The 27170-nt window shown below is 40.1% G+C and overlaps 2 protein-coding genes across 2 annotated transcripts in view; both read left to right on the top strand.

Annotated features, from left to right (window-relative positions):
- The window catches only part of LOC307016330 (phosphoinositide 3-kinase regulatory subunit 6-like), a 492324-nt gene that overhangs the window by 208847 nt on the left and 256307 nt on the right, over window positions 1-27170 (top strand). The window lies entirely within an intron of this gene.
- On the top strand, window positions 25857-26867 carry mchr1b (melanin-concentrating hormone receptor 1b; the record flags this gene model as incomplete). Its single annotated transcript, XM_079646115.1, has 1 exon — window positions 25857-26867. The coding sequence occupies exon 1, from the start codon at window positions 25872-25874 to the stop codon at window positions 26865-26867; it is 996 nt and encodes a 331-aa protein (XP_079502241.1). The 5' UTR covers window positions 25857-25871.

The following is a 27170-nucleotide window of genomic DNA, read 5'->3' on the forward strand; positions in this document are numbered from 1 at the left end:
ATTTATTTAGCCTTCAACCTAAATTGTGCTGCTCAATGTTATGTAATTTTGACATCATTCAGATCAAGCACTACTATGATAGTCGTTGATTAAGACATTTCTGTCCATGGGAAGTGATCAAAAAAGAAGGGAGAAGTTGTTTTTTAGGATTCAGAGGGTTTGAAGAAGTGTTCATAAAAACCACTGAGGCTCCAAATAATAAGCTGTCAAATTAAATAGATATGTCTGAATCAAATCTTTGACCCTTAAGACAAAAGGAGATGTCTTGAAAATGACTTTAATTAGGTTATAATAAGAGGTGCTGTTAAAAGCACCCAAGGACACATTTCAATTCATAAGATTATCTAAAGAAAGGTTTGAAACAGTACAAAAAGGACAGTAACAGTGAGCATGTAGGAAACAGGGGACATGTGGCACTACAGTGAGTAGGCTGATCCGAACAGGTGGGTTTGACTTTAATGTGGTCTACGTGTCAGACTGTCGGATGTGAAGGGGAGGGGGGGGAAGTTCAAAGTTTTACCAAAGGTCACCTATTAAGCTAAATCCACTTCTTCATGTCTCTTCTACATCAACATGTGTCCCCTCTTCTTCATGTCTCTTCTACATCAACATGTGTCCCCTCTTCTTCATGTCTCTTCTACATCAACATGTGTCCCCTCTTCTTCATGTCTCTTCTACATCATCATGTGTCCCCTCTTCTTCATGTCTCTTCTACATCAACATGTGTCCCCTCTTCTTCATGTCTCTTCTACATCAACATGTGTCCCCTCTTCTTCATGTCTCTTCTACATCAACATGTGTCCCCTCTTCTCCATGTCTCTTCTACATCAACATGTGTCCCCTCTTCTCCATGTCTCTTCTACATCAACATGTGTCCCCTCTTCTTCATGTCTCTTCTACATCAACATGTGTCCCCTCTTCTTCATGTCTCTTCTACATCAACATGTGTCCCCTCTTCTTCATGTCTCTTCTACATCAACATGTGTCCCCTCTTCTTCATGTCTCTTCTACATCAACATGTGTCCCCTCTTCTTCATGTCTCTTCTACATCAACATGTGTCCCCTCTTCTTCATGTCTCTTCTACATCAACATGTGTCAGTACAGAGAGTTTCCACCATGCCGTATTCAAAGGATAAGCATTTCCTCAGAGCCCCGAACCTTCTGCACTCAACAGCTGGTCTTTGTGTGCAATGAGCTTTAACATTGAGCTATAAACCGAGAGGTTCTTTAAGGCATTATTTAGGGAAAAAATATCATGTGGCTTTACCAGAGACGGATACAAACACAAAGGATGGTCTGAATCTATATAAAGAGTGAACTATATATACTGTCCGTAGCTAAACGCAGAGTTAAAAATAATGCGTGTGCTGTACTGTTCCTTATAGAGGGGTGCAGGAATGAGTCTTAAACACTGAAAGAGTCAGCATTTTAACCACTTCCTGTTTAGTTGGCTGGAAGTTTTTCTTAACATGCTTTTGGTTGTTATCCTGAAATAAGGTCTGTGGTTAACACAAGCTGAAGAGATTTTTTGTTCTATGACAAATGAAATGTCAGTGAATACCCCACTGGTGAAAATAAAAAGGAGGTTACTAACAAGTGTCTTAATGAGACGACTAAACGTCATCACGCCCAACATTAGCCTCCTTTAGCTTAGCGGTGGTGACGTGAAGTCATGTGACCGTGCTGTAGTTCCTTTATAGCCCAACGTTAGCCTCCTTTAGCTTAGCGGTGGTGACGTGAAGTCATGTGACCGAGCTGTAGTTCCTTTATAGCCCAACGTTAGCCTCCTTTAGCTTAGCGGTGGTGACATGAAGTCATGTGACCGTGCTGTAGTTCCTTTATAGCCCAACGTTAGCCTCCTTTAGCTTAGCGGTGGTGACGTGAAGTCATGTGACCGTGCTGTAGTTCCTTTATAGCCCAACGTTAGCCTCCTTTAGCTTAGCGGTGGTGACATGAAGTCATGTGACCGTGCTGTAGTTCCTTTATAGCCCAACGTTAGCCTCCTTTAGCTTAGCGGTGGTGACGTGAAGTCATGTGACCGTGCTGTAGTTCCTTTATAGCCCAACGTTAGCCTCCTTTAGCTTAGCGGTGGTGACGTGAAGTCATGTCACCGTGCTGTAGTTCCTTTATAGCCCAACGTTAGCCTCCTTTAGCTTAGCGGTGGTGACGTGAAGTCATGTGACCGTGCTGTAGTTCCTTTATAGCCCAACGTTAGCCTCCTTTAGCTTAGCGGTGGTGATGTGAAGTCATGTGACCGAGCTGTAGTTCCTTTATAGCCCAACGTTAGCCTCCTTTAGCTTAGCGGTGGTGACGTGAAGTCATGTGACCGAGCTGTAGTTCCTTTATAGCCCAACATTAGCCTTTTACTTCAGAAATCATAAAGTGGTGTTAACATGTGGAGATTATACTGCTGAACTAAACGTTTAAGTATCATAAACGTTTGTTTGACACAGAGATGATATTCTGCAGTAATCCATGGGAAAAATACCATTGGATTTTTGTGGAGGGAACCAGGGAGATGCTACCTTCCTCCCTGCACCTCTCTATGGTTACTCTACTGCTACGACTCTTTGCATAAGCTCTAAACAAACTGTTCCTGAGCACAATGTACTGCTCTAACAAGCTGTGAGCAATCAAGGCCTCAGATATCAATAGAGACTCAATGGAGCGAGTTTCAGCTTCAGCAGCAGGCTTATTAAACCATGCACAGTTGGGCAGCTATTAGACCTTATGAGTGGGAAGTCGCTTGGACAAATAACTGTCACAACATTGAAACAGGAGAAAGGCAGGAAGAGGTTCATGCAAACACACTCTCCTACATTACTAAGCTAAAGCAATATTTGCAGTTTCAACATCGCCTTCCATTGGCTTTGTGAACAGCAGCATGATGGTAGCGGCAACACGAGAAGAAAAGGGGTTTATATTTGAAAATACAATGTGTTTTCAATGTTAGCTCGTGTTTTTAGCAACTATTAATAATGAAAAACCTTTAGAAATACAGGTTGTGATTGCATTGGATTAGAACCAAATAGAAAATAAATATTACCAGTAAATATACACATAACAGTTACAAATATACATTTATCGCTATATTGATTGAGAACACAATATAAATATACAGAAATGAAGTATGTTTACATTGATACACCTCCTGCTAAATGATGAACCATCCAGATCTCTCAGGTCTTCAGGGACTGGTCAGCTTTCTGTCCCTAGAGTCAGAACTAAACATGGAGAAGCGGCGTTCAGTTATTCTGCTCCAAATATATGGAACAAACTCCCAGAAACCTGCAGGTCCGCTGCAACTCTGACTACTTTTAAATCCAGGCTGAAGACTTTTCTTTTTGCCGCTGCTTTTAATTGAACTATTCATATCTTAGACTGCACTGTAACTTTTATCCATGTATTTTTTCTTTTAATGTTTATTTTATTAACTTTTATTTTTAATGACTGATTTTAAATGCCATTTTCTTAATGTCTTTCATTTTTTGTAAAGCACTTTGAATTGCCTTGTGTTGAAAGGTGCTATATAAATAAACTTGCCTTGCCTTGCCTTGATTGATGATCTGCTAACCTACAACGAACCGATGTTACCAAAGCAATTACAGTTATATCACATTTAAATGCAAAAGGATGACAGAAATTCTGTACTACTTAAACGACTAATTCTTAGTGTGTGTTTAAAGACTGCCTTTAATACCTATATGTATCTTAAGGCTAGACCACGCAGCAAAGTCTTTAAAAAAGTTTTTCTTAGATGAACACACTGTTAGAATTAGACAAGAGAAAGAAGTGAGTCAGGGAAATGTACTTATCTAAGCTCTCTCTCCAGAGATCCAGCCCTTAATTAGAAAATAGTCTGCTCTTATGCTAATGTGAGCAGGACACCAGTGAGATCCTAAAAGCCCCGTGGCAGTGTGAGGAAGGGTGAATCTCTGAAAACTGCACAATGAGCAACATAGCAGTAATTTATTGAGGCTTCAGATCCACAGTCAGCTGAACGGCTGCTTCACACAGACGCCAGAGAAAGAAATCTGCTGCTGGCTCTCAGCGATCAGAAAGGAAAAATCAAATTGAGGGATTTAGATTCTAGGATTGGAGCTAATGACGGCTTATGAGTCTGTGGAGTGAGGTTTGGATTTTCAAGACATTTAAGGACTCTTCCTCTCCTCAGAGGTCAGAGAAGCACTAATAGGCCACGAGGGAAGCATTCATCGGGGTGAATGTGGGGGGGCAACAAAAGAAAAAGGGTTCACGTTACGGCGTGTACAAAAAGTGCATTTCGCATAATAGGTCACCTTTAAGTATCATGATAGTATCGTATCGTGGCTTAGGTATCATGATAGTATCGTATCGTGGCTTAAGTATCATGATAGTATCGTATCGTGGCTTAAGTATCATGATAGTATTGTATCGTGGCTTAGGTATCATGATAGTATCGTATCGTGGCTTAGGTATCATGATAGTATCGTATCGTGGCTTAAGTATCATGATAGTATCGTATCGTGGCTTAAGTATCATGATAGTATTGTATCGTGGCTTAAGTATCATGATAGTACCGTATCGTGGCTTAAGTATCATGATAGTATCGTATCGTGGCTTAAGTATCATGATAGTATCGTATCGTGGCTTAAGTATCATGATAGTATCGTATCGTGGCTTAAGTATCCTGATAGTATCGTATCGTGGCTTAAGTATCATGATAGTATCGTATCGTGGCTTAAGTATCATGATAGTATCGTATCGTGGCTTAAGTATCATGATAGTATCGTATCGTGGCTTAAATATCCTGATAGTATCGTATCGTGGCTTAAGTATCATGATAGTATTGTATCGTGGCTTAAGTATCATGATAGTACCGTATCGTGGCTTAAGTATCATGATAGTATCGTATCGTGGCTTAAGTATCATGATAGTATCGTATCGTGGCTTAAGTATCATGATAGTATCGTATCGTGGCTTAAGTATCATGATAGTATCGTATCGTGGCTTAAGTATCATGATAGTATCGTATCGTGGGGAGGCTGGTGATTCCCACCCTTACTTTGCACACAAACCTTTATAACACGCGACAGGGAAGGGAAAGCCCCAAAAAGCAGAATAGGGCCTCTTTAATTCACTTAGTGCGAGATATCTGATTTTCGGTAAATGCCTCGCTGTGCAGCCTCAAAGGGTTCAGGATGAGGCGAAATCATTTCACTTTCAGTTATTTTGTCTCGTAGTGAGAGACTTGTGCTCTTGGCGCAGTGGGTGCACACTGCAGAGTTTGCTGAGGAGACACAGGAAGCTGCTCGGTGTTGGAAGACACGTCGAACAGGATGTGAAAACACTTGCATTAAGTGAAGAGCGTGCAGACAAAAGGACACACTCATGTTGGGAAAGACAACTTTACCTCTGACTCCCGTCCGAATTTGATATGAAAGCAGAAGGTTTGGGGCAGCAGGAGGGGGGTGTGTCTGTCTTACGGGAAATAACCCTTTGTTTTGGGAAGATATGAGTCTTATTCAGTTCAAACAAAAAAGCTAAGTCACTGAACATACTCCGGAAAAATGAAATGTTCGAGTGTGAAATATCTGTAGTGAGAAAACCACTTGATGATATAAGAATCAGAAATGTGCAATATTTTTGCACATACAGAAATTGTGATATGGACTAGTGCAATATCCAACTCGCTGCAAGCACAATATTTATAAGAGGGTAAATGTGTGTTAAAATCAAAAAGTATCCATTAAACTATGGAAAAGTATTTTAAAGATTCAGGAAAACATATTTGTTTGGTACAAATAAATCAAAATAAACATATATATATAATTGTTTTCATGGACAATGACAATTATCATCCCTCATATTTCCTTATATCAGTCAAGATAATTGATATTTATGATTATTATTAATAGTTAAAATCATGCATCCCAATAGTTTATAAACTTTTATCCTTCTGTCACATTTGAGTGGTATTATCTGGACAATGCAAACCTCTTTATGAAGTCTCAGCGTTTGTTTGTTTTATTTAGTTGTTGCGCTCTCACTGACTAAATATCAGAGATGGCAAAAGTACACACATCCTTTCCTCAAGTAGAAGTACAGATACGCGTGTTTCAAAATACTCAATACTAAAAGTAGAAGTACTGACTAAACTTCTTAAGTAAAAGTAAAGAGCTTTGAAATGTACTTCAGTAAAAAGGACCCATAACTAGCAGCTGTTTTAAAGAGTACCTGACCTCCCTTTATATTAATAGAACAATAATGTCATTGTTAGCTAATGAATGTTTCCATGGTGACCAACAGCAACATGACAACGTTTTCATTGGTCCCTCTTCTTTAGAGAAGACCAGGAAATGATGGATACACGGATCGTGTTCAAATCAATAGGCACGCAATGACTCTAAATAATAATGATCACGCCACCAAACACACATTCAGACTAAAGGAATCAGCCGGTTTGGAAAATGAGAGAAGTAGAAAGTACAGGTATTTGAGTTCAACATGTAAGAAGTAGAAAGTACAGGTATTTGAGTTCAACATGTAAGAAGTAGAAAGTACAGGTATTTGTGTTCAACATGTAAGAAGTAGAAAGTACAGGTATTTGAGTTCAACATGTAAGAAGTAGAAAGTACAGGTATTTGTGTTCAACATGTAAGAAGTAGAAAGTACAGGTATTTGTGTTCAACATGTAAGAAGTAGAAAGTACAGGTATTTGGGTTCAACATGTAAGAAGTAGAAAGTACAGGTATTTGGGTTCAACATGTAAGAAGTAGAAAGTACAGGTATTTGTGTTCAACATGTAAGAAGTAGAAAGTAAAGGTATTTGTGTTCAACATGTAAGAAGTAGAAAGTACAGGTATTTGTGTTCAACATGTAAGAAGTCAAAGTAAAAAGTCGTCAGAAAAATAAGTAGTGGAGTAAAGTACTGATACCAGAAAGCACAGTAACAAAGTATTTGTACTCCACTCCTTCCCACCTCTGCTAAATATTACATTTAACAGTATAATAAACATTTACATGTTCTCTTTGTGAGCCGACATTCGCCTACGAGCGTCTTAATGTTCCTCAAAGGCCTCGGCTCCATCGGTAATCTATCGGCAGAGCTCTCATTCGATTCCTGGGTTGGCTTTAAATTGGCGTTTGATGGCGTAGTATTTCATTAGTGGCTGCTCTGTAGGATTCACAGCAGCACGGCTCACACAGACGTCTCATAACGAACGATCTGAAAGGCGGATCTGGGAGTTCAAAGATCTGATGATGGGAGCTAATTCTGTCCGCCAGCAGGGCTGTTAATCTTTATTTATTTAAGGAGGAAATGAGAACAAGTGCACAGTGCTCAGGGCAATGGCCACACTCTGCTAAGGCCTCTATAGCATCTTCCTCTAGATCTGACACAGAAAATGACTCAGCGTAGCATTTAAAAAAAAAAGATTATTTCACTATTTCTAATTGGACATTTTACTCCAACTTCTTAGGTTTAAAATATGTGTATTATATTTAATTGTATTACATATTGTTTTTCTTTTTTATTGAACATTTCAACGTTTATGTAAAAAAATTATTAGATTTTTCTTTCCTTTTTTGATTTGTTTTCTTATGATTGTATATATATTTTCAATTAATTGTTATTGCACATGTATACCTTCTCATACACATTCATAGAAATGTCAATATTATTCCGACAAAGCCTAATTTCTCACAGGATATAGTATTCGGATCATTTCAATATATAACTGTGTGGGAGTTTACCACTGACTGTAGATGTGGCGGGATGATTATGTCCTTACACGTGGTGTGCTTCTATGTTTTTGAGAAGGGAAACTGCGGTGATGGTGATGATGACGATGATTTATCTGTCGGTTGCCTCTCTGTTGAATCGCTGCAGCAAAAGGTCAAGCGAAACAAAGTTCTCCTGCGTCTGAAACCAGCTCCAACAATGGATTTCTCACTTCTATAAATGACCTCAATCCGAATACCTTTATTAGTCCCACAGAGACCATTTACACTCGTGATCTCCCAAGGACAAATATTGCTAGTAAGGACGTCAAAGTGATAACTGTTTTCCACCTCAAGAGGACACTGAGTATTTCAAGTGGTGATACTAAAGCTTTAACTGTCAAATAAACATTAGCAAAAGTGTAGATTTGACAACGAAAATAGTCTAAAACACCTCCATGAATACTTAAATACTGTGATGATATATAAATATGTGGATGCAACGTCTAAAGTGAATGTTCTGATGTTACCCGAATGCACAAAAAACCCTCCAAATCTTACAGCTAGATTTAGAAAAAGATCTCTTTCTCACGAGTGGTGACTTCCCCTTTCTGTCTATGCATGATGGGAGATATCAGTGAAACTTAGCTCGTCTGCATTATGCAAATGCGTCACGGCCCACTCCCTGCACATTTGTACTGCGGGATGTTTTACATATAAACCCACGCTTCAGTGCTTTAAAATCTTATTTCTGTATCCACTTAAGTAAGACTCAAAACAACAAATCCGGCTCCGTATTCAAATTACTGGGAAGCAGTTTAACTGGAAACTGTGAAAAGATAAAACAGGATGGTGGTTAAAACAGTGCCAGTAACTGATAAAGAGAAACAAGCACAATATGTACAGGAAAGCACAGACACCTCGATGTGAGAGTAGATAGCTTATAAGAACATACAGAGTGGTGTAGGAACTGGTCCTAAAACTCAGATATGAAGTCATGTGACCGTGCTGTAGTTCCTTTATAGCCCAACATTAGCCGCCTTTAGCTTAGCGGTGGTGACGTGAAGTCATGTGACCGTGCTGTAGTTCCTTTATAGCCCAACATTAGCCGCCTTTAGGTTAGCGGTGGTGACGTGAAGTCATGTGACCGTGCTGTAGTTCCTTTATAGCCCAACATTAGCCGCCTTTAGCTTAGCGGTGCTGACGTGAAGTCCTGTGACCGTGCTGTAGTTCCTTTATAGCCCAACATTAGCCGCCTTTAGCTTAGCGGTGGTGACGTGAAGTCATGTGACCGTGCTGTAGTTCCTTTATAGCCCAACATTAGCCGCCTTTAGCTTAGCGGTGGTGATGTGAAGTCATGTGACCGTGCTGTAGTTCCTTTATAGCCCAACATTAGCCGCCTTTAGCTTAGCGGTGGTGACGTGAAGTCATGTGACCGTGCTGTAGTTCCTTTATAGCCCAACATTAGCCGCCTTTAGCTTAGCGGTGGTGATATGAAGTCATGTGACCGTGCTGTAGTTCCTTTATAGCCCAACATTAGCCGCCTTTAGCTTAGCGGTGGTGACGTGAAGTCATGTGACCGTGCTGTAGTTCCTTTATAGCCCAACATTAGCCGCCTTTAGCTTAGCGGTGGTGACGTGAAGTCTAGTGACCGTGCTGTAGTTCCTTTACAACCCAACATTAGCTTTTTACTTCAGAAATCATAAAGTGGTGTTAATATGTGGAGACTATTCTGCTGAACTAAACGTGTAAGTATCATAAACGTTTGTTCGACACACAGATTATTTTTGGGAAAATTCTATTGGATTTAGTCGAGGGAACCTTTGCGAACTTCATTCATTCAATTTAATGAACTGATATTTTAGAGAACAAAATGTTGGAGAATGACTCAGGGCTGCGAATCAGAGGGGATTCTGGTCCAGTAGCTGCATGAGTCACAGTGACGCTCTCCGCCTGACAGCTGTGACAACTGATTACTAAATATATTGGAGGAATTGGACGATGTTGGCTTCATTTAATCTAATAAATGCTATTTGCGTACCTTTATCTAAGCAGGAGCGTGTGTTATAACACAGTTATATTGATGAGTGAAGAGGAGCTGAAGAAAGTCATCACACAAGAAGTTAAAGTAAGAATTGGCAATAAAAGAATATTAAATAACGTCCTATTTGAAATTACTCCCATTCATGGTTATTTTAAGTGATAGAAGTCAGCATGTGCACATTTCAGGATGATTAAAGAGTTCGACAACGGGATTTCATGTCCCCAAATCAACCTCTTGATCCCTCTCTGGCAGACCATTAGATAAATGGTTATATAACAGGTCTTACATTTAAGCTATTGAAACGAGGTGGAAAATGCTGTGTGGAGTCCAGCCAGAGATGGAGCTGCCTAATATTTGGGCTTCATTTGAGTGAGAGACACTCAAACCGTCATTAAATATAGGTCTGATGCCAATAGTACTTGTAAATGCCCTGACACACCAAGCTGACACCAAAGAACACGTCCCGACGGACCCGACTGTTCTGTCTCCTGCGTCTTGGCCAACAGTCGCACTGGAACACACCGCAAAGACTTCAGCCGACGGCCAAGTAGCACGTACGAACTGCGCATGCGTGAGTGGCAATAACTCTCCTTACCAGCAGGCGGCAGTAGTGTGTATTCGTCATTCAAAAGAGGCAACCGGAAGAAAGACTGCGTGATATATACAAACAACAAATAGCGTGTGCTTTCCATTTTCAGTCTCGTCCATCGAAAACATGTGTAGTGCGGTACTGGCGGTATCAGCCCTTGGACGGTTGCTTGGGGAAGTAGATAGATGAAAATGAAAAATAATAGCCGTCTGTGTGTGCCTTCTTAAATCGTTTGTTTGCGTACCTCGCTTCTCATGCACTGATTTGCTAAGCTGAACAGCCAATCAGAGTGATTTCTTTTGCCGACACCTTCCACCCCCGATTCAACTTGGCACTAGGGCTGAACGATTAATCGATTTTATGCGATTATCAAAATCGCATCATTATATGCGATTATATATATTATAATATTTTGTATTTCTTCTTGTGTGTCAGTCATCCACACCAATCAGAAGTGCTGTGCTCCACATGTACCAGCCATTGTTAACCAATCAGAAGTGGCCCATGATAGAACGTGATAGACAGATTGATCCAATCACCTGCCAAGTATTTTTTAAAGTACCTGCCCTTTCCAAATGGCTTCCAATGGAGCTCTCCTAGATGGTTTGGTGAACCATCTGAGTCAGGTTAGTGATGCTCCATCACATGTTTCTATTACAGGGTGAATCTTAAACTGAAGCTTGACTTTAAAGCAACCCAACGGAGGTTTCATGTAGTTCTTTCACTTGTAGCTTGGGCTGCGGGGGTGCTAGAGACGGGAGTACGTTGATACGACCTTCCTAGCCGGAGATATGGCCGCATTTTACAATAAACGTCTGTTGGGTCGCTTAAAAACAAATATCGAAAATCATATCGCAATATCAGTCAGAAAAATCGCAATTAGATTATTTCCCCAAATCGTGCAGGCCTACTTGGCACGGCCGAAAAGACACGACGGTGCGGGACACACCAATCTGAGTAGTGCGACAGGAAGCTTATCCACGGCCAGACATCTATCGACGAAATCGGCTTGGTGTGTCTGGGCCTTTAGATGTCTACAGTTACACAGGCTTCATTTCAACTATGTACGCTCAATATAATGTTAACAATAAAAGAAAGCAAAAGTTGTTTATAAAAATATAAAATAATTGTAATTGGGCTTTGTGGGAGTTGCTCTTTTTAAAACAAATAAAATATATAGAATCTGTCTTAAACAAAAAATATAAAATGTGCAAAAAAAAGCTAAGATAACAATAAATACAAATGTTCAATAAAAAGATTAAAATTACATTAAAATTAAGTATATAAAAATAAGAAGAGAAATTCAAAATGTTCAATAGAAAGATTATAATAAAATAGAAATAGCTATAAAAGCACAAGAAGTTAAAGTTTAAATAAACAAATGTAAAAGTAAAAATGTATGATTAGTACAGCACGTAACAATGACAAATATGTAGAAGTATTGTTATCTATGTACTAGTGTAAATAAAGATATTAATGCTGAATTGCACACGTTGAGAGGCTGCTGATGGCGACGTTAGTCCAGTGATAGAGAGTGAATGAAAGCAGGAGTAAATAAAGACTCAACAGATACAGCCGCCGTCTCCCAGTGACACTGAGAATGGGGAGGAGCTAAAGGATGCTACATGCAAACAGAGCTTTAACACGGACCTACTTTCTCATGAGAGGAGCCTTTGTGCTGCGAGCAGAGCTGCTTAGTATTAGCATCAGCAGACTGATAGCTCTGCAGATGAAGAAAAGGAGCCACTATGAACACACTGCACCTCAGGAGAGCTTCTGTTCGATGCTGCACTGTATGCTGTAGCCTCTGGTGAGGTGACACGTTATGTAACAGTCCTCAATAAACAAAACACACTCTTGTTATCTTAGTATCTTTACGAGTGGTAGTTTCAATAGAGGGAGAGACGTAATGTATGTGTATATTGTACAATACTTTTATTTCATCTCTATTTTTGGATGGATCGACAGTCATAAAACCAAATTTCCTCCCGGGGGTAATTTAATATTCTGATTCGGATATGTAACCAAATGAGCAGGTGGTTTAGGGAGGCGTGTGGCGCAGTGGGTTAGTGCGTTGGTGTTCAGATCAGAGGGTTCAAACCCCACTGCAGTCAGCATGTCGTTGTGTCCCTGGGTCACTTCACCCCAAAGTGCTCCTGTGGGGATTGCCCAAAGTATTGAGTATGTAAGTCGCTTTGGATAAAAGCGTCTAACAAGTGACATGTGAGAACAGAAGCAAAGTGAGATACTAAATACGTATCTCATCTCTTTCACACCCTCAAAAGGTAGCGTTCACACGCAGCTAAAACCAGGCTAGTCAAAGTTATACTCAATGATATTGGTAGGTTGTTTTATTATTAATATGTGTTTGTTTACATACTGTATATGTGATGGATTATATGCAGCGAGGAGGTCAATATTGTACCTCTCGTTGCACAGTATCTTTTACTTAACAATCTCGGAAATGTCCAAATCAACCAATCATATTTCCTTCACATAAACATTATCGTGTGTCTTTTTTTCCACAAGAGGCATACGGTAAGGCTTAGCATCAGTGCTAGTTTGAATGTTACTGTCAATTAACTTTGCTCATGGGTTACCCAGAATGACTTTGAACTGCGGCTCCATGTAAGATAAGGCTAACATTTGAAGTAATGTCCTCTGAATGACACCAGCCTGTCCCATCCTGTTCCTCATGAGTTACCGGAGGGGACAGATCCATTCTTAATGTACGAGAAGGAACAAACGCAGAATAAAAGATGGTGAAAGAAATGCACAGTGGGGGTGGGGGGGGGGGGATGGATTCTGACAAAAATAGGGCCGTTTCTCTCAGTCTTAAAAAGTGAAGCGGTCCTTTGGGCAAAGCAGCATTGTCTCAGACGAAAATGTGGACAGTGCTCGAGGCTTTCCTTCCCCATTTCAGATTCAGTCTCCGTCCAGAAATAACCTGCCAAGCTTTTTCCTGTAGCTCTTACCGTCCTGCACTTACAGTATGATCGAGCTAGCTGGGTCACATATGGATGAGTCAGGATACAAGAATATATGTTCGTTTTAAAAGCAAATGTGTGTAGCTTTGGTCGGCCTATTACAATAACCCTGCTAGGTGATGCATAGACTCTTCTTATACTTTATTCTGGCTGCTTGAAACTGTCAAATGAGTCTCCTTATCCTTAAAATGCTGCTACCGATGTTTGCTTTACTCTACATTGAATGTGTTAGCTTACACTATAGTTCAGCCTTTCATCTGCACCTTCACTGCTCATTTCCCCGTTGCAGGACTTATAAGAAATGTCCGATTTTGATTCTTAAAGTAAGATGTTTCTTTTCAAATGTACATAGTGTTAATACAGTATGCCAGGTGGGGTTAGCTACATGCTATATGATGTCAAATTGTAAAGATTTAGGAAACAATCAGACATGTATTTACAAAAACACATTGATAGGTGTAGTTTTTGTGCGGGATCTTATTTAAACGCCAGAGTAGAGCTTCATTTAACGAGCAAGACTTCCTCTGAAGAAGTGCGCCCTTTCTTTGGGTCAGAGACTTCTGTAAACGAGTTAAAAAACGCCTTAAAAATAACCATCTTGCAGGAAGGAAACAAACTAAGAATGACGTTCCGAACATATGAGGAACTGAGAAGTGCAATTCAGGCTTAGCACATTTCTGAACAATCTTTAAAAGATGTCAATTGCGGGAAGAAAAAAAAAAAAAGAATCGGTGGTATTTCCCAATAACATCTCGACTGGAACGCTGCCATGCGGTCGGATTTTTCCACTAGCTGTTGAAATCAGAGGAAAGTGTGTTCTCTCTTCTTATGCAAATTTAATAAGAACTCAGATTTAGCTCTGTGTTTCCTGAGCTCCTCATCTCTCTCTCTCTCTCTCTCTCTGCAGGCCCCCTGGTCAGGCAGCTGACTTGTATATTATATACAGACACAGTATGAAATGAAAGCACTTCATGACATGCAAACTGCCTTATAGTAGTCCTGCACGCTGTTAGCATGGAGGGGGAGGGGTTTCATCTCACATGGACAGAAAGGAAAGGCCCTAAGATAAAGATTCTGTTCGACTGGTGATCCTGTAGCTACAGTTCTCTGAAAAGGTGTTCAGATGATCTGCTCGCTAATCTACCTGCATGTCTGGAGAAGCACGTTCAAATCATTTACGATCCAAACGGGATGATGGGTCACACAAAGCTGAGAGGTGCTTTGATAAAAAGGGGACAAACTAAGTGTTGTTGAGGATCAGAATATTCAGTTTATCCCGAGGGGGATTGGGTTTTTAGATTGTAGCTCCATCTTCAAATAAAACGGAAAAAAAAAGTCGTAAAAATATTCATATGAAGTTAAGAATTTAAACTAAAAATGTGGAATAAAACAATTAAATAACTCCTTAAACAATATGTATGGACACAAACAAAGTTCAAGGAAAAATGTGGATTCATAAATAAAAGAAAAATATATTTGTATGACCATAAGAAGTTAAAGTAAAAATGTGCAATAAAATCAAAATTAAATAGATTTAACAAATGTTTATAAACATAATAAATTGAAGTACAAATGTGGATTAAATTAAATACAAATATAAATATTTTTGTTAACATGTGTCAAAGTAAAAATGTACATAAAAAAGCAAGAAGTAAAATAAATACTCAAATGTAATTAAATATATTTAAATCTACATAAAAGTGTCTGTGGCTCAGTGGGTAGTGCGCTGAACTTCGAATCAGGGGGTGAACCCCACTGCAGTCAGCATGTCGTTGTGTCCCTGAGACACTCCTGTGGGGATTGCCCACAGTACTGAATGTATGTTAGTCTCTTTGGTGAAAAGCGTCTAACAAGTGACATGTAATGTATTGTAATACAAAGAACCGTGAAACCTGTCTTTCAGTGAAAAACAGCCTTTGAGCTAAAGGGAAGTTCTTAGAGTCAGAAACGATGTCTTTAGTATTTAGCAACACAGAGAAAATGTGAAGCATTATCTCAATCCTCTGCCTCTTCATCCTGCTCGTCATCACTGTGACGCTCAACAAAGGGATTATGATGATTGCATTTAAATCCAAAGAGATTCTCTGAGCAGGAGAGTCGCAGTATGTACTTTCTAATATCTTATCTCATCAAGGTCACAGTGACATAAACGCTTTTTAAGCAACCAGGAAGCAGAGGCTTTGAATAAGCTTCTGAAGCCTCGGGTTGGCACTTTGGATATTTCATAACGGAACAAAAAGCTTCTCTTTAATCACGGGAACTGTTGTGCAGTCAGATGCATGCATGCATTGCTCCTTTAAAATACTCTGCAACAGTCCAGAGCAGCTCGAGCTAACGTTCAGCTGTTTTGTTTCCAAGTGTTATTAGCCTGGGTGTCGTCACATGACGCATGGTGTTGTGGATTTGAGGCTAAAGCCACTGATATTTGGGTATTTTAACGAGGTTTTTACATTTGACAAGTATATGATAGTGTCAAATATAGAAAAAATAACATGTTTTTTAATCTAAGAAGATGAAGAAATAACTGTAGATTTAATCGTCTGATATATTGACATATTTAATATATTATTTTTTAAATGTATAATATTTTAGAAAAATAGGTAATTTTGGGACTGAACATTTTTGATCAAATGAAACCGAATGTAAAATCAAACACTGTATGTTATTTTACTGCTATTAAAGCACTACTTATACCCTACAGATGTTTTCTGTTCAAACTCAAACTAGCACCTCCCTTACCTCGTGTAACCATGTTTAATTCAACGCACTACGGATATGATTTACTACACAGGAAATAAAAACAGCAAGAGCAGACTTCCCAGCAGCGCATCGCCATGAGTAACACAGACATGTCTTAACATTTGAATCGAATACCTTGGTTTCACTTACCTTGAGGACTTCTCCACGCTTGAAACTAAGCTCGTCATCAGCAGTGGCTTTGAAATCGTATTTTGCTATGGCCTCCATGCTTGCAGTGGTTGCTGCAGAGAAAAAAAAAAATCACTTGCTTGTCTGTGGTTGTGTTTCAGGGGTTGAATAAAAAATAAAAACACGTATCCAGGCTCCTGTGGCCAGATGATATCCTCCGAGTCTCTCCTCCCGTCTATGACCCGCTCCTTTAGGGCTGAGACCTCACATACAGGTCACAGGAAGGTACCTGCAAGCAACAAACAAGATGCAATTAGACGCAAATATACAGAGGAACAACCATGTGTACAGGTTTTGAGCTACAGTGTAGTTGTTGGCAATGAACACCTTAAGCTCCTAAAACAATGCAACATACTTTACACTCAAGACATAAAGAAAGATACATAAAATAGTGCGAGAAAAGTGAATTTTAAGACCTCATCGCCACTTGGAGTTCTAACCGGTTACCATGGCGACGCACTTTACGTCACATTGACTATATACAGTATTGATTATCCTTCCTCCTTATCTTCCAACCATTTGGACGCAGACTTGCATTTCCCCATAACGATGTCGGCGTAAACGGACCTTCGCGCGCTATCAAGCAGTGAGCGCGCGATGTCCTGTTCAGATGACGTCAGACCCAACGGGATGCCATAAATAAACTCCATGGGGGGTGCTTCCTGAGCGGGGGGGGGGGGGGGGGGGGGTTGGCATTGGGATATTTTTTTTTTTAAATCCTCTGGAGGAGAGAGAGGAGTTGTGGATTATTGTTATTGATTAATGCATCCGTTGATTAGGGTCAAAAACACTAAACTCACAACTTCAAATGAAAGTGTTTAGTTTATTTAATAAAAGAGCACATGTTCAATGTGAAAAGTGACAGTAGTTATAGATTATTTGCAATTTGGTGCTGTATATGTATATAGTTAAAACAAAAAATTTGATTATTTTTATTTTTTTAAACACCTTGAATTTAAGGGACAAGACAATGGTAGGTGAAACACTGGAATCACACTACACACCTACATAATGATTACATTCAGGCAGACTGTAGAATACAACCTCTTTGGACCATTTATATACTTATTGAAAACAAGCTACAAAATGTAATACTTTGGAAAATGCCGTTTAATACTTTTTAATGGCCTTAATTTTCGCTAAATTAATTTATCAACTTTTAATACTTTTTAAGACCCCGCGGACCAAAGAAATCCCAAATCAGGATCAATATAGTATATACAATTGAATCTAATCTAATATAAAGTACAGGTTATTGGGAGCTGCAAGGATGTCCAGGCCCAAAACTCGTATTTACTATGATTCTTATTTTTAAAAAGTAAATGAGAATGAATCGCAATTGCAAAAATCAGTAAAAATAACTTATATTGTATGTCTAATGTCAAACATATGTGTAAAAGTGTTTAGGTCTACAAGCTACAGCTGCAGTTGATCTGACCAACTATAATAAGAGGACATTGATGCCAAATTCACTCGTTCAATCAATAGTAACTCGTAGTGACTTTCTTGACAGCATGCCACCTGGCCTGGAGACGGATAAGTCACTCAGTATGCTTCTTAAAGCTGACAGTGATACGCCGGCTAAACCTACAGTTGCTGAGTTAAATGGATAAAGCCGTGTTATCTCATTAAGTTGTTCTCCAATATGCCACTGTGTAGCTCTGATAGCTCTCACACCAATAAAGCCCTGCATCGAATAACACGGGACGGATAGACAACTAAACACGGTGGCAATCTTATGGCAAATGATCAATTTCTTTAAAAAAGCAATCCATGTTTTCTGCTGCTGGATAATCAGTTAATGTTAGCGTCACAGACAGTACAGACGATCAGTGGTGGAATACTGTGTACACTCTGTTATAATGTTATTCTACTTTATTATTGATGTAAAAAGTACAATATTTCCCACAGAAAATAGATATCCTTCAAGTAAAGTTATAAGCAAATACAATAGGTGAATTAATACCGATTTGTTATATCATTATAGGTTAAGATATCCCCCAGCAGTATACAAAGTAATTACAATGAGCTCGACACTAAGCAAACTCATTAAAAGATCAAAAATAATCCAGTAATGAAATATAAATGATTCAGGAGTGGGCCATTATGTTTTAATGTTTGATATTTTAAGTATATTTGGATGCCAATACTTTGTACTGTACTTATGTAAGGTTTTAAATGCAGGACTGTTACTTGCTAGTGTCTCTTTTACCTAAGCATACCATTTGAATACTCGGCTGCAGATACAGGACAGCTAGTCATTTGACGTAACGGTACGTATTAAAATGTAGCATGCAGTCTTTGTTTACAGCAGTCCAACTGTCAACAACACCATGAAGACAGACAAACAACAAAGCACACAGGGACAGAAGTACATCAGTGAAGACAAAGTGAAGAAAAGGGAAGCTGAAGACGAAAGGGAAGCCATAACCCTGAAGCATTTACAACCTTCTCACAGTCCTTTACAGTCAAAACTATGGCAGAAATATACATTTTAAGCTCACATTTTAAGCTCACATTTTCACTGTTTTTCACCCCACTTGGAGCAGATCTTGAGAGCTTCTTCCATCTCTGCACTTTACTCGTATAAGGCTTTGAATGCAGGACTTGTTCTTGTTATTTATACAATTTAGTAATGCCTCTTAAGCTACATCAGTGAAGACAAAGTAAAGAAAAGGGAAGCTGAAGACGAAAGGGAAGCAGTCTGCCACAACCCTGAAGCTTTTACAGCCTGCTCATGATTCTTTACACTCAAAACTATGGCAGAAATATACAATTCAGAGCATTTTAAGCTCACATTTGAACACTTTTCTCACGCCCCTTCACGTGTTGATGGCCCTTATTTACATCATTAGGGTCTAAAAAGTTGTAAAATGTGCTTTTCAGTTTGATAGGCTTGACAAGCATAATGTCCACTGCCTTCTAGTCTGTATCTTTGTATTAAACTATGGCAGAAATATACATTTGAAAGCATATTTAGCTCTAGTTATTGACTGTTTTTCACACCACTTCAATAGGATTTAAGCACTTCTTCCACCTCTGCAATACGTTAGTACTTTATTCATATAAGGTTTTGAATGCAGAACATATAGAACCTGCTCATGATTCTTTACAGTCAAAACCATGGCACAAATATACGATTTTTAGCATATATAGCTCACATTTTGACTGTTTTTAACGCCACTTCGGGACAGCCACAACCCCCAATCATTTACAACCTTCTCATGATTCTTTACGGTCAAAACTATGGCAAAAATATAACATTTTCCGCTCACATTTTGACTGTTTTTCACACCACTCGGAGCAGATCGATTCCGTTCCAGCTAACAGAGAGCTAGCATGCCGGCTAACGGTCGTACAACAATAACTGCGATGCGGTGTGACTACTAAACTTAACATATATATATTAAACCAGGCGAAACGGGCACATTAACGCAGACACTACTCACCACAAGTGTCCAGTTGGGAATACACACGAGCTAAAGCGGGAGGCCTACGAGCTAGCTTCACGTTGGCAGATGTGAAAAGGCAGAAAACACCTTTTTTTCGTAACGCTAGCTGTTGTTGCTAGCTCAGTTAGCCCGCAGCTAAGCTAATTGAAGCAAAGACCTCCAGGAAGTGAAGCCGACCGTTGAGGCACATTTTTGAAATTGGCACAGTGGCCATGAAGCGGTGATACAGCTTCCGTGACGTCATAATGGCCCAAATAGACTTGTTCCCCATTGATTTACATTGGGGAAAGTCTTTCAGAATCAGAATATAAGGGACATTTATCAGCAAAAGTGAAGAAAGAGACAACTAAATACAACACTACTAGATAAGGGAATGCAAATAGCATTAAATAAAAACGTTTTTTCCAATTTAAAACTAACATTCGTGATACATTTCTCCAATTTACATATTGTCAAGTCAGTGGATTGGAGAGTATTCTATTTTATTCTGTAAATATTTTATAATGTTTAGATACTACTCTGAATATAGGTATTGTTTAATGAGAATATGTATGTATTTCTTTTTTAAATTGTAAAATGTTTGCCTTTATTTTATTTGTAATTTTTAGTTCACATATTCCACAATACTGTTTATAATTTTTTCCACTTTTTAAATAATTTCCCAATTTGACATTAATTAAGTATACTATTCATTTGACTGACAGATAGTAGCAGATCGTAGGCGGGGCTTAAGGTAAAACCTCCACTGCGCATGCTCAATGGGCCCACATACGGGTACTTTCTGAATCTACAGTCGCTCCTTTTTGGGGCTTCAAGCGCCTCTGAGCAGCTCTCATAGGAATGAACGGCATCCTCCACCAGTTCTCTTTAAAACATCCATGCACTGAACTTGACTAGCCTGCGTCGGGTAAAGGAAACACTGCACAACTTTAAAGAGAAAAGCATAAAAAACTCACCACTCAGAATATATTCCGTTTCGATGCTGCCACCGTAACAAAACCCTGTATGGTGTTTCTAATCCACTCCCTGCTTCTTCCTCTGGAGAGGCAACAAAACGCTGTAATGTCTCAGGCTGGTCGTCCTACATGTAGCTGCTAGCAGAAGGGTTTATTTCCGCTTCCTTCCCCCAGAACAGGGAGGGTCTGCCCGCTGTTGTGACTGGAGCTCCTCCCTGTCAGTCTGTACCACTATGGACTGTTACTTATTTATTCATTAAGCTTACTGTATATTTATTTTCCTGACATGAGTATAGTTTACTTTACTGCATTACTTGCCAGAGGTGGGAAGCAACTAAGTAGATTTACTCAAGTACTGTATTTAAGATACATATTGAGGTACTTGTACTTTACTTAAGTATTTCCATGTTATGCTACTTCTACTCCACTACAGTTCAGAGGTACATGGTGTACTTTTACTCATCTACATGTATTTAATCCCTTTAGTTACTTTACAGATGTGGATGAATGATGTGAAATCTAACCAAGTGTTAAATCAGACTTTAGTTCCACCTGGAGTAAATTCACAAGCTACCCTGCAGTATACAAAGTCATTCAAACTAGCTGCACCTTTACCAGCTTTGAGAACACTTTCACGATCAATCATTATAAAACATATCATATATATTATTCTGAAATGGACCAATCTGCACAATGACTACTTTTACTGTCGCTACTTTCACTAGATTTTGATGAAAATACTTTCCTACTTTCAACATTTTGAATGCAGGACTTTTACTGTAACAGAGTATTCCTACACTCTGGTACTTCTACTTTTACTCAAGTACAAGATCAAAGTACTTCTACTTTTACTCAAGTACAAGATCTGAGTACTTATACTTTTACTCAAGTACAAGTGTAAATAGTTAAGTAAAGTTGAAGTACCTCGAATTTGTACTTAAGTAGCTAACAGTACTTGTTTAAATGTAGTTATTTACATCCCAGCACTGGTTGTTTACCGCTGTCCTCAACTGGCTTGACTTATCCCTGTGATTATTATAAGCAGCTTAATACTAATACCAAATAACATATTTACTTTATGACATAGATCTATCTATACAGTGTTGGAAGAAGTACAAACATGATTCACTTAAGTAATCGTAGATTATATTATTGTAATTAACTAATTGACAGATTACTTTACATCAGACTTTTATAGCTGCTCTCATCTTTCCATCAAGATTCAGGGAGAGTAAAATTAGAGGGCAAGACAACATACATTATTCCATTTCAGGCATTAAATATTTAGTTAGTGTGGCAAAATAAGGCAAGATGGAACATCAGATCAAATGCGATAGATAAGGTAGGGCATCCTGATGCTGTAATATATGACAAGGCTGTTTGCCACAACAGTGCTTTGACATAAAAGTAGAAATGCATTTGGGACAAAAACGGCATTGTATGCAATCATTTTATTCACAAACTCATGATTGATGCCTGGACATGTAGCTAAATGTGCTGTAAATGTGCACCAAATTTATTATTTTAATGATTTCTGGAACAATGTATTGAAAGAAGTGGTCCTATATTAGATTAAATGGTATTCTTTCTGCTTTGTTGAACCCAAATTGCGTTCTGTAGCATGTTAACACGGATGTGCACATGAGTTAAACATAGAATACAGCTCTAAAAGGTATTGAATTATCGACAGTTGAAAGATATATATCTATAGAGTATACCCAATATAAATATACAGAATAAATAAGAATACACTGTAATACATCAATCTACTAATACAACATATGAACAAAGGCTACGATACCCTATTTATTTGACATCTGCTTGACATGGATATAGGAGGGGGCATTTAAATACCTGGACAATGCTGACACCTAGTGGAGAAGTCTAACATCTAAATGCAGTTTTTGCAATATGACATGTTACTTATGATTACTGACAATATACTGTAGAATACAAGCTGTTTATTAATCATACAAATTAAATGGTATAGCATTTTTATTTCACAGGATGCAGCTCAAAGTGCTATGACACCTTAAAAACATCAAACAAGATAGCATTTCATATAAGTTAGAGGCTATAATATAATAGTACAAATGCAGCATGTGTACCCGATTAAAGACATGATACATGTTACACACACTATATTCATACATGATTAATACAATATACACACATAGTATTACATGGAATAGAGGGAGGTAAATAGAAAAGAGAATAAATGCTATAAAATAAGACAAAAGTGAATCACTGATAACCCAAACAGTAAAAGTAAGACAGAAATGAGACAAAATGATTAAACAGAAAATATTATAGAATAAAAATGTGATTTAAAAATAAAAATATATGTAATTAAAAAAATGAAAATGAAATGTAAAAAATTACAAAATTAGAAATGATACTTTTTCTTTGAAAATGGAAATTAAACAAATGAACAAAGAACAATAGAACGTGTGTACTGCTTATTGTAAGCTAAGTACAATTTAGTATTCAGCCTCTGTTTCAATAAGTAATTGTAAATCATGCAAATCCCGTCAGAGGTTCATAGGATGAGTGCATTGGTATTATGGGATGATACATCTTTTCATAATATGATGTACAGGACTCACAGTAATGAAGCTCAGCGCAAGTTCAACCAGGAAGACCTTCTTTACTCATTCTTTTACTATTTCCATGTTACCACTCTCTCTCCTCTCAATAAGTGATCTGGGGCGTCACTCTCCAGCTTAACCAATCACTTCACTCTATTCTCACAAGCCTATCATAGCGCTCTGCTAACCCTTTTTAACTCTGCCCTCCCCCCTCTGACAGCTGTCATTTCAGGTGACTCTACGCAACCCTCCACCACCCCTTTTCACCTCCTGTCCCTCTTAATCCAGGGTCAAGCTAAGCCCCTCTCCCTCAAACCGAACCCAATTATCCATTCACCACCACCAGGGTCAAGCTATGCTAAGCCCCTCCCCTTAAGACCGGTCCCAACTATCCATTCACCACCACCAGGGTCAAGCTAAGCTAAGCCACTCCCCTTCAGACCGGCCCCAACTATCCATTCACCACCACCTGGGTCAAGCTAAGCCCTTCCCCTTCAGACCTGCCCCAACTATCCATTCACCACCACCAGGGTCAAGCTAAGCCACTCCCCTTCAGACTGACCCCCACTATCCATTCACAACCACCAGGGTCAAGCTAAGCTAAGCCACTCCCCTTCAGACCGACCCCAACTATCCATTCACCACCACCAGGGTCAAGCTAAGCCCTTCCCCTTCAGACCGGCCCCAACTATCCATTCACCACCACCAGGGTCAAGCTAAGCCACTCCCCTTCAGACTGACCCCAACTATCCATTCACCACCACCATGGTCAAGCTAAGCCCTTCCCCTTCAGACCGGCCCCAACTATCCATTCACCACCACTAGTGTCAAGCTAAGCCCTTCCCCTTCAGACCGGCCCCAACTATCCATTCACCACCACCAGGGTCAAGCTAAGCCACTCCCCTTCAGACTGACCCCAACTATCCATTCACCACCACCAGGGTCAAGCTAAGCTAAGCCACTCCCCTTCAGACCGACCCCAACTATCCATTCACCACCACCATGGTCAAGCTAAGCCCTTCCCCTTCAGACCGGCCCCAACTATCCATTCACCACCACCAGGGTCAAGCTATGCTAAGCCCCTCCCCTTCCGACCGACCCCAACTATCCATTCACCACCACCAGGGTCAAGCTTTGCTAAGCCCCTCCCCTTCAGACCGACCCCAACTATCCATTCACCACCACCAGGGTCAAGCTAAGCCCCTCCCCTTCAGACCGACCCCAACTATCCATTCACCACCACCAGGGTCAAGCTAAGCCCCTCCCCTTTAGACTGACCCCAACTATCCATTCACCACCACCAGGGTCAAGCTAAGCTAAGCCCCTCCCCTTCAGACTGACCCCAACTATCCATTCCCCACCACCAGTGTCAAGCTAAGCCACTCCCCTTCAGACCGAACCCAACTATCCATTCACCACCACCAGTGTCTAGACCCCGGGGGGTTTCATCGGATCGGGTCTCCCCTCCCGAATGATACTCCCGCACAACGGGGCCTAATCGCCAAAACTCCATTACATTCATTTGTGTATTCCTGGCAATAAATATGTGTTCTTACCAGAGACTTACATCAAAACCGTCTCTCCTGATTGAAAAGCCACACGGTGCTGCAGGGGATAAAGATGGACATGTACTCTTTTAACAAGGAGACACCTCTCTCTCTCTGTCCTTCAAATTAAAATATCTTTATTGACATGAACATAATGACATTGTGAAAGCATTGACCAAATTATGGAAATTACAACATGCATCTAAGCTTCGGAGACTATGTGTGTTTGTGCATTTTGAACAAAAAGCAGAATCAACATGTTTTTTATTCACAAGGAAAACAAACACATTCAATTAAAAATGTCCCTTCAACCCTCATGCCATTTCCTCACACCTTAATGTGTAGGCTAATTATAGATTATCGTGCAGTATATCTATAACGTGGAAGAATAAGAGAGGAGAGAGCTGGTGCAAATAAAGCCCTTCAGTCTCTCTCTCTTTCTCTCTCTATCTCTCTCTCTCTCTCTCTCTCTCTCTCTCTCTCTCTCTCTCTCTCTCTCTCTCTCTCATTGGCTTTTTCTTTTTTAGTGCGAAGCAGGAGGGTAACAAACAGCCTCTCTGCACGTTGAGCTCTTGTTGAGTGGATTCTAGTTGTACGTCCTTTACAATGCTCTTCATTCAGTCTTACTGGACTCGCTCAAAACAGATATATTATATATTATTATTATTATTATTATTACGTTAAAGAAAGACCACGAAAAGCTCTTTGGGATGGACTTTGAAATCATTTCAAATTCATCTTTTTCACCCTTCAGTTCGGCTGAGAATCTAACAGGAGGTAGGTTGTTTTGTTTCTCCTCTCTAACAATGCTTTGGCTTAAGTGAAGAACCTGCCTTTAGCTTTTGTTGATGTTCTGAGTGGCTTGTGAGTCACTTTGGTTTGAGTGTGAGCCAAAGGAAACGTAGGGAAGTGTTTTCAACATTTCTGAATTGATTGTCAGACTCAACACACATTGTTAGTAATTCGTCACAGATGTAAAAATAAGTGTTGAATCATTTAATCAGATGTTTAGTTTGGATTGATTTATGATTATAACCAGTTTGTGTCCTCAGAGTATGAGCAGTACACCAACGGGCTCATGCCAAGCATCTTTGGTGTCATCTGTTTCCTCGGGACCTTTGGAAACTCTATCGTCATCTACACCATTGTGAAGAAAACCAAGTTCTGCTCGCAGCAAACAGTACCAGACATCTTCATCTTCAGCCTGTCCATCGCAGACCTCCTCTTTCTCCTCGGGATGCCGTTCCTCATCCACCAGCTCCTGGGTAACGGGTCGTGGTGCTTCGGGGGCACCATGTGCACCGTCATCACCGCTCTGGACTCTAACAGCCAGATTGTTAGCACCTACATCCTGACTGTGATGACTCTAGATCGCTACCTGGCAACGGTTCACCCAATTCGCTTCAAACATGTCCGAACGCCCTTCGTAGCCGGGGCGGCGGTGGCTCTGGTTTGGGTTTTTTCTCTTCTCTCCATCACTCCAGTCTGGATGTATACAGGACTCATGCGTCGGAGGGATGGCTCAGTTGGATGCGCCTTATTGCTGCCCAACCCAGCAACAGACACATACTGGTTCACCCTCTACCAGTTCTTCTTGGCCTTCGCTCTACCATGGCTGATCATCTGTGGGGTTTTCTTCAAGATTCTCCAGAATATGTCCGCTACAGTTGCTCCCTTGCCCCAGCGCAGCCTGAGGGTCCGGACCAGAAAGGTGACCCGTATGGCAGTGGTTATCTGCCTGGCGTTCTTCATCTGCTGGGCCCCGTATTACATCCTGCAGCTGGCCCACCTCGGAGTACAGCGGCCCACTTTTGCTTTTCAGTACGCCTATAACATTGCCATCAGCATGGGCTATGCTAACAGCTGCATCAACCCGTTTATCTACATCGTGTTGAGTGAAACCTTTAAGAGGAAGTTCATTGTGGCCGTGCAGCCGTCCCACTGCAGGGTCTTCAGAGTGGCCCCTGCTGCTCTGGCTGATGGCAGCATGAGTCTGAGGCTGGCTCCTGACAGCTCTCAGTCAGCAAGGGAACTGCTTCACAACATGCTGCCTGTCACTGTGGCTGTGCACTGAAGTGGAGACTTGACCGGCAACAGCCAACCACCAACCGCTATCTCCAAAGGTCAATCGCCAACAGCCTTTGCAAATAGCCAACCGTCAACAGCCTTTGCAAATAGCCTGACTGAATCTGTCATGGTTTTGGATTTATGTTGCCATTTTCCGGTTTGATTTTCAAATTCTGTTCTCCCTTTGTCTGGTCTTCCTTCCTGTGTCTGATTGTCTCTTTGTGTTTCTGCCTCCCCTGCCCAGCTGTGTCTTCTCCTGTGATTCCCCTTCTGTGTATTTAGTCTTATCCTCTCCTTTGCTCCATGTTCG

This window comes from Notothenia rossii (assembly GCF_949606895.1).
Source record: "Notothenia rossii genome assembly, chromosome: 8".
In the NCBI taxonomy this organism is placed as follows: domain Eukaryota; kingdom Metazoa; phylum Chordata; class Actinopteri; order Perciformes; family Nototheniidae; genus Notothenia; species Notothenia rossii.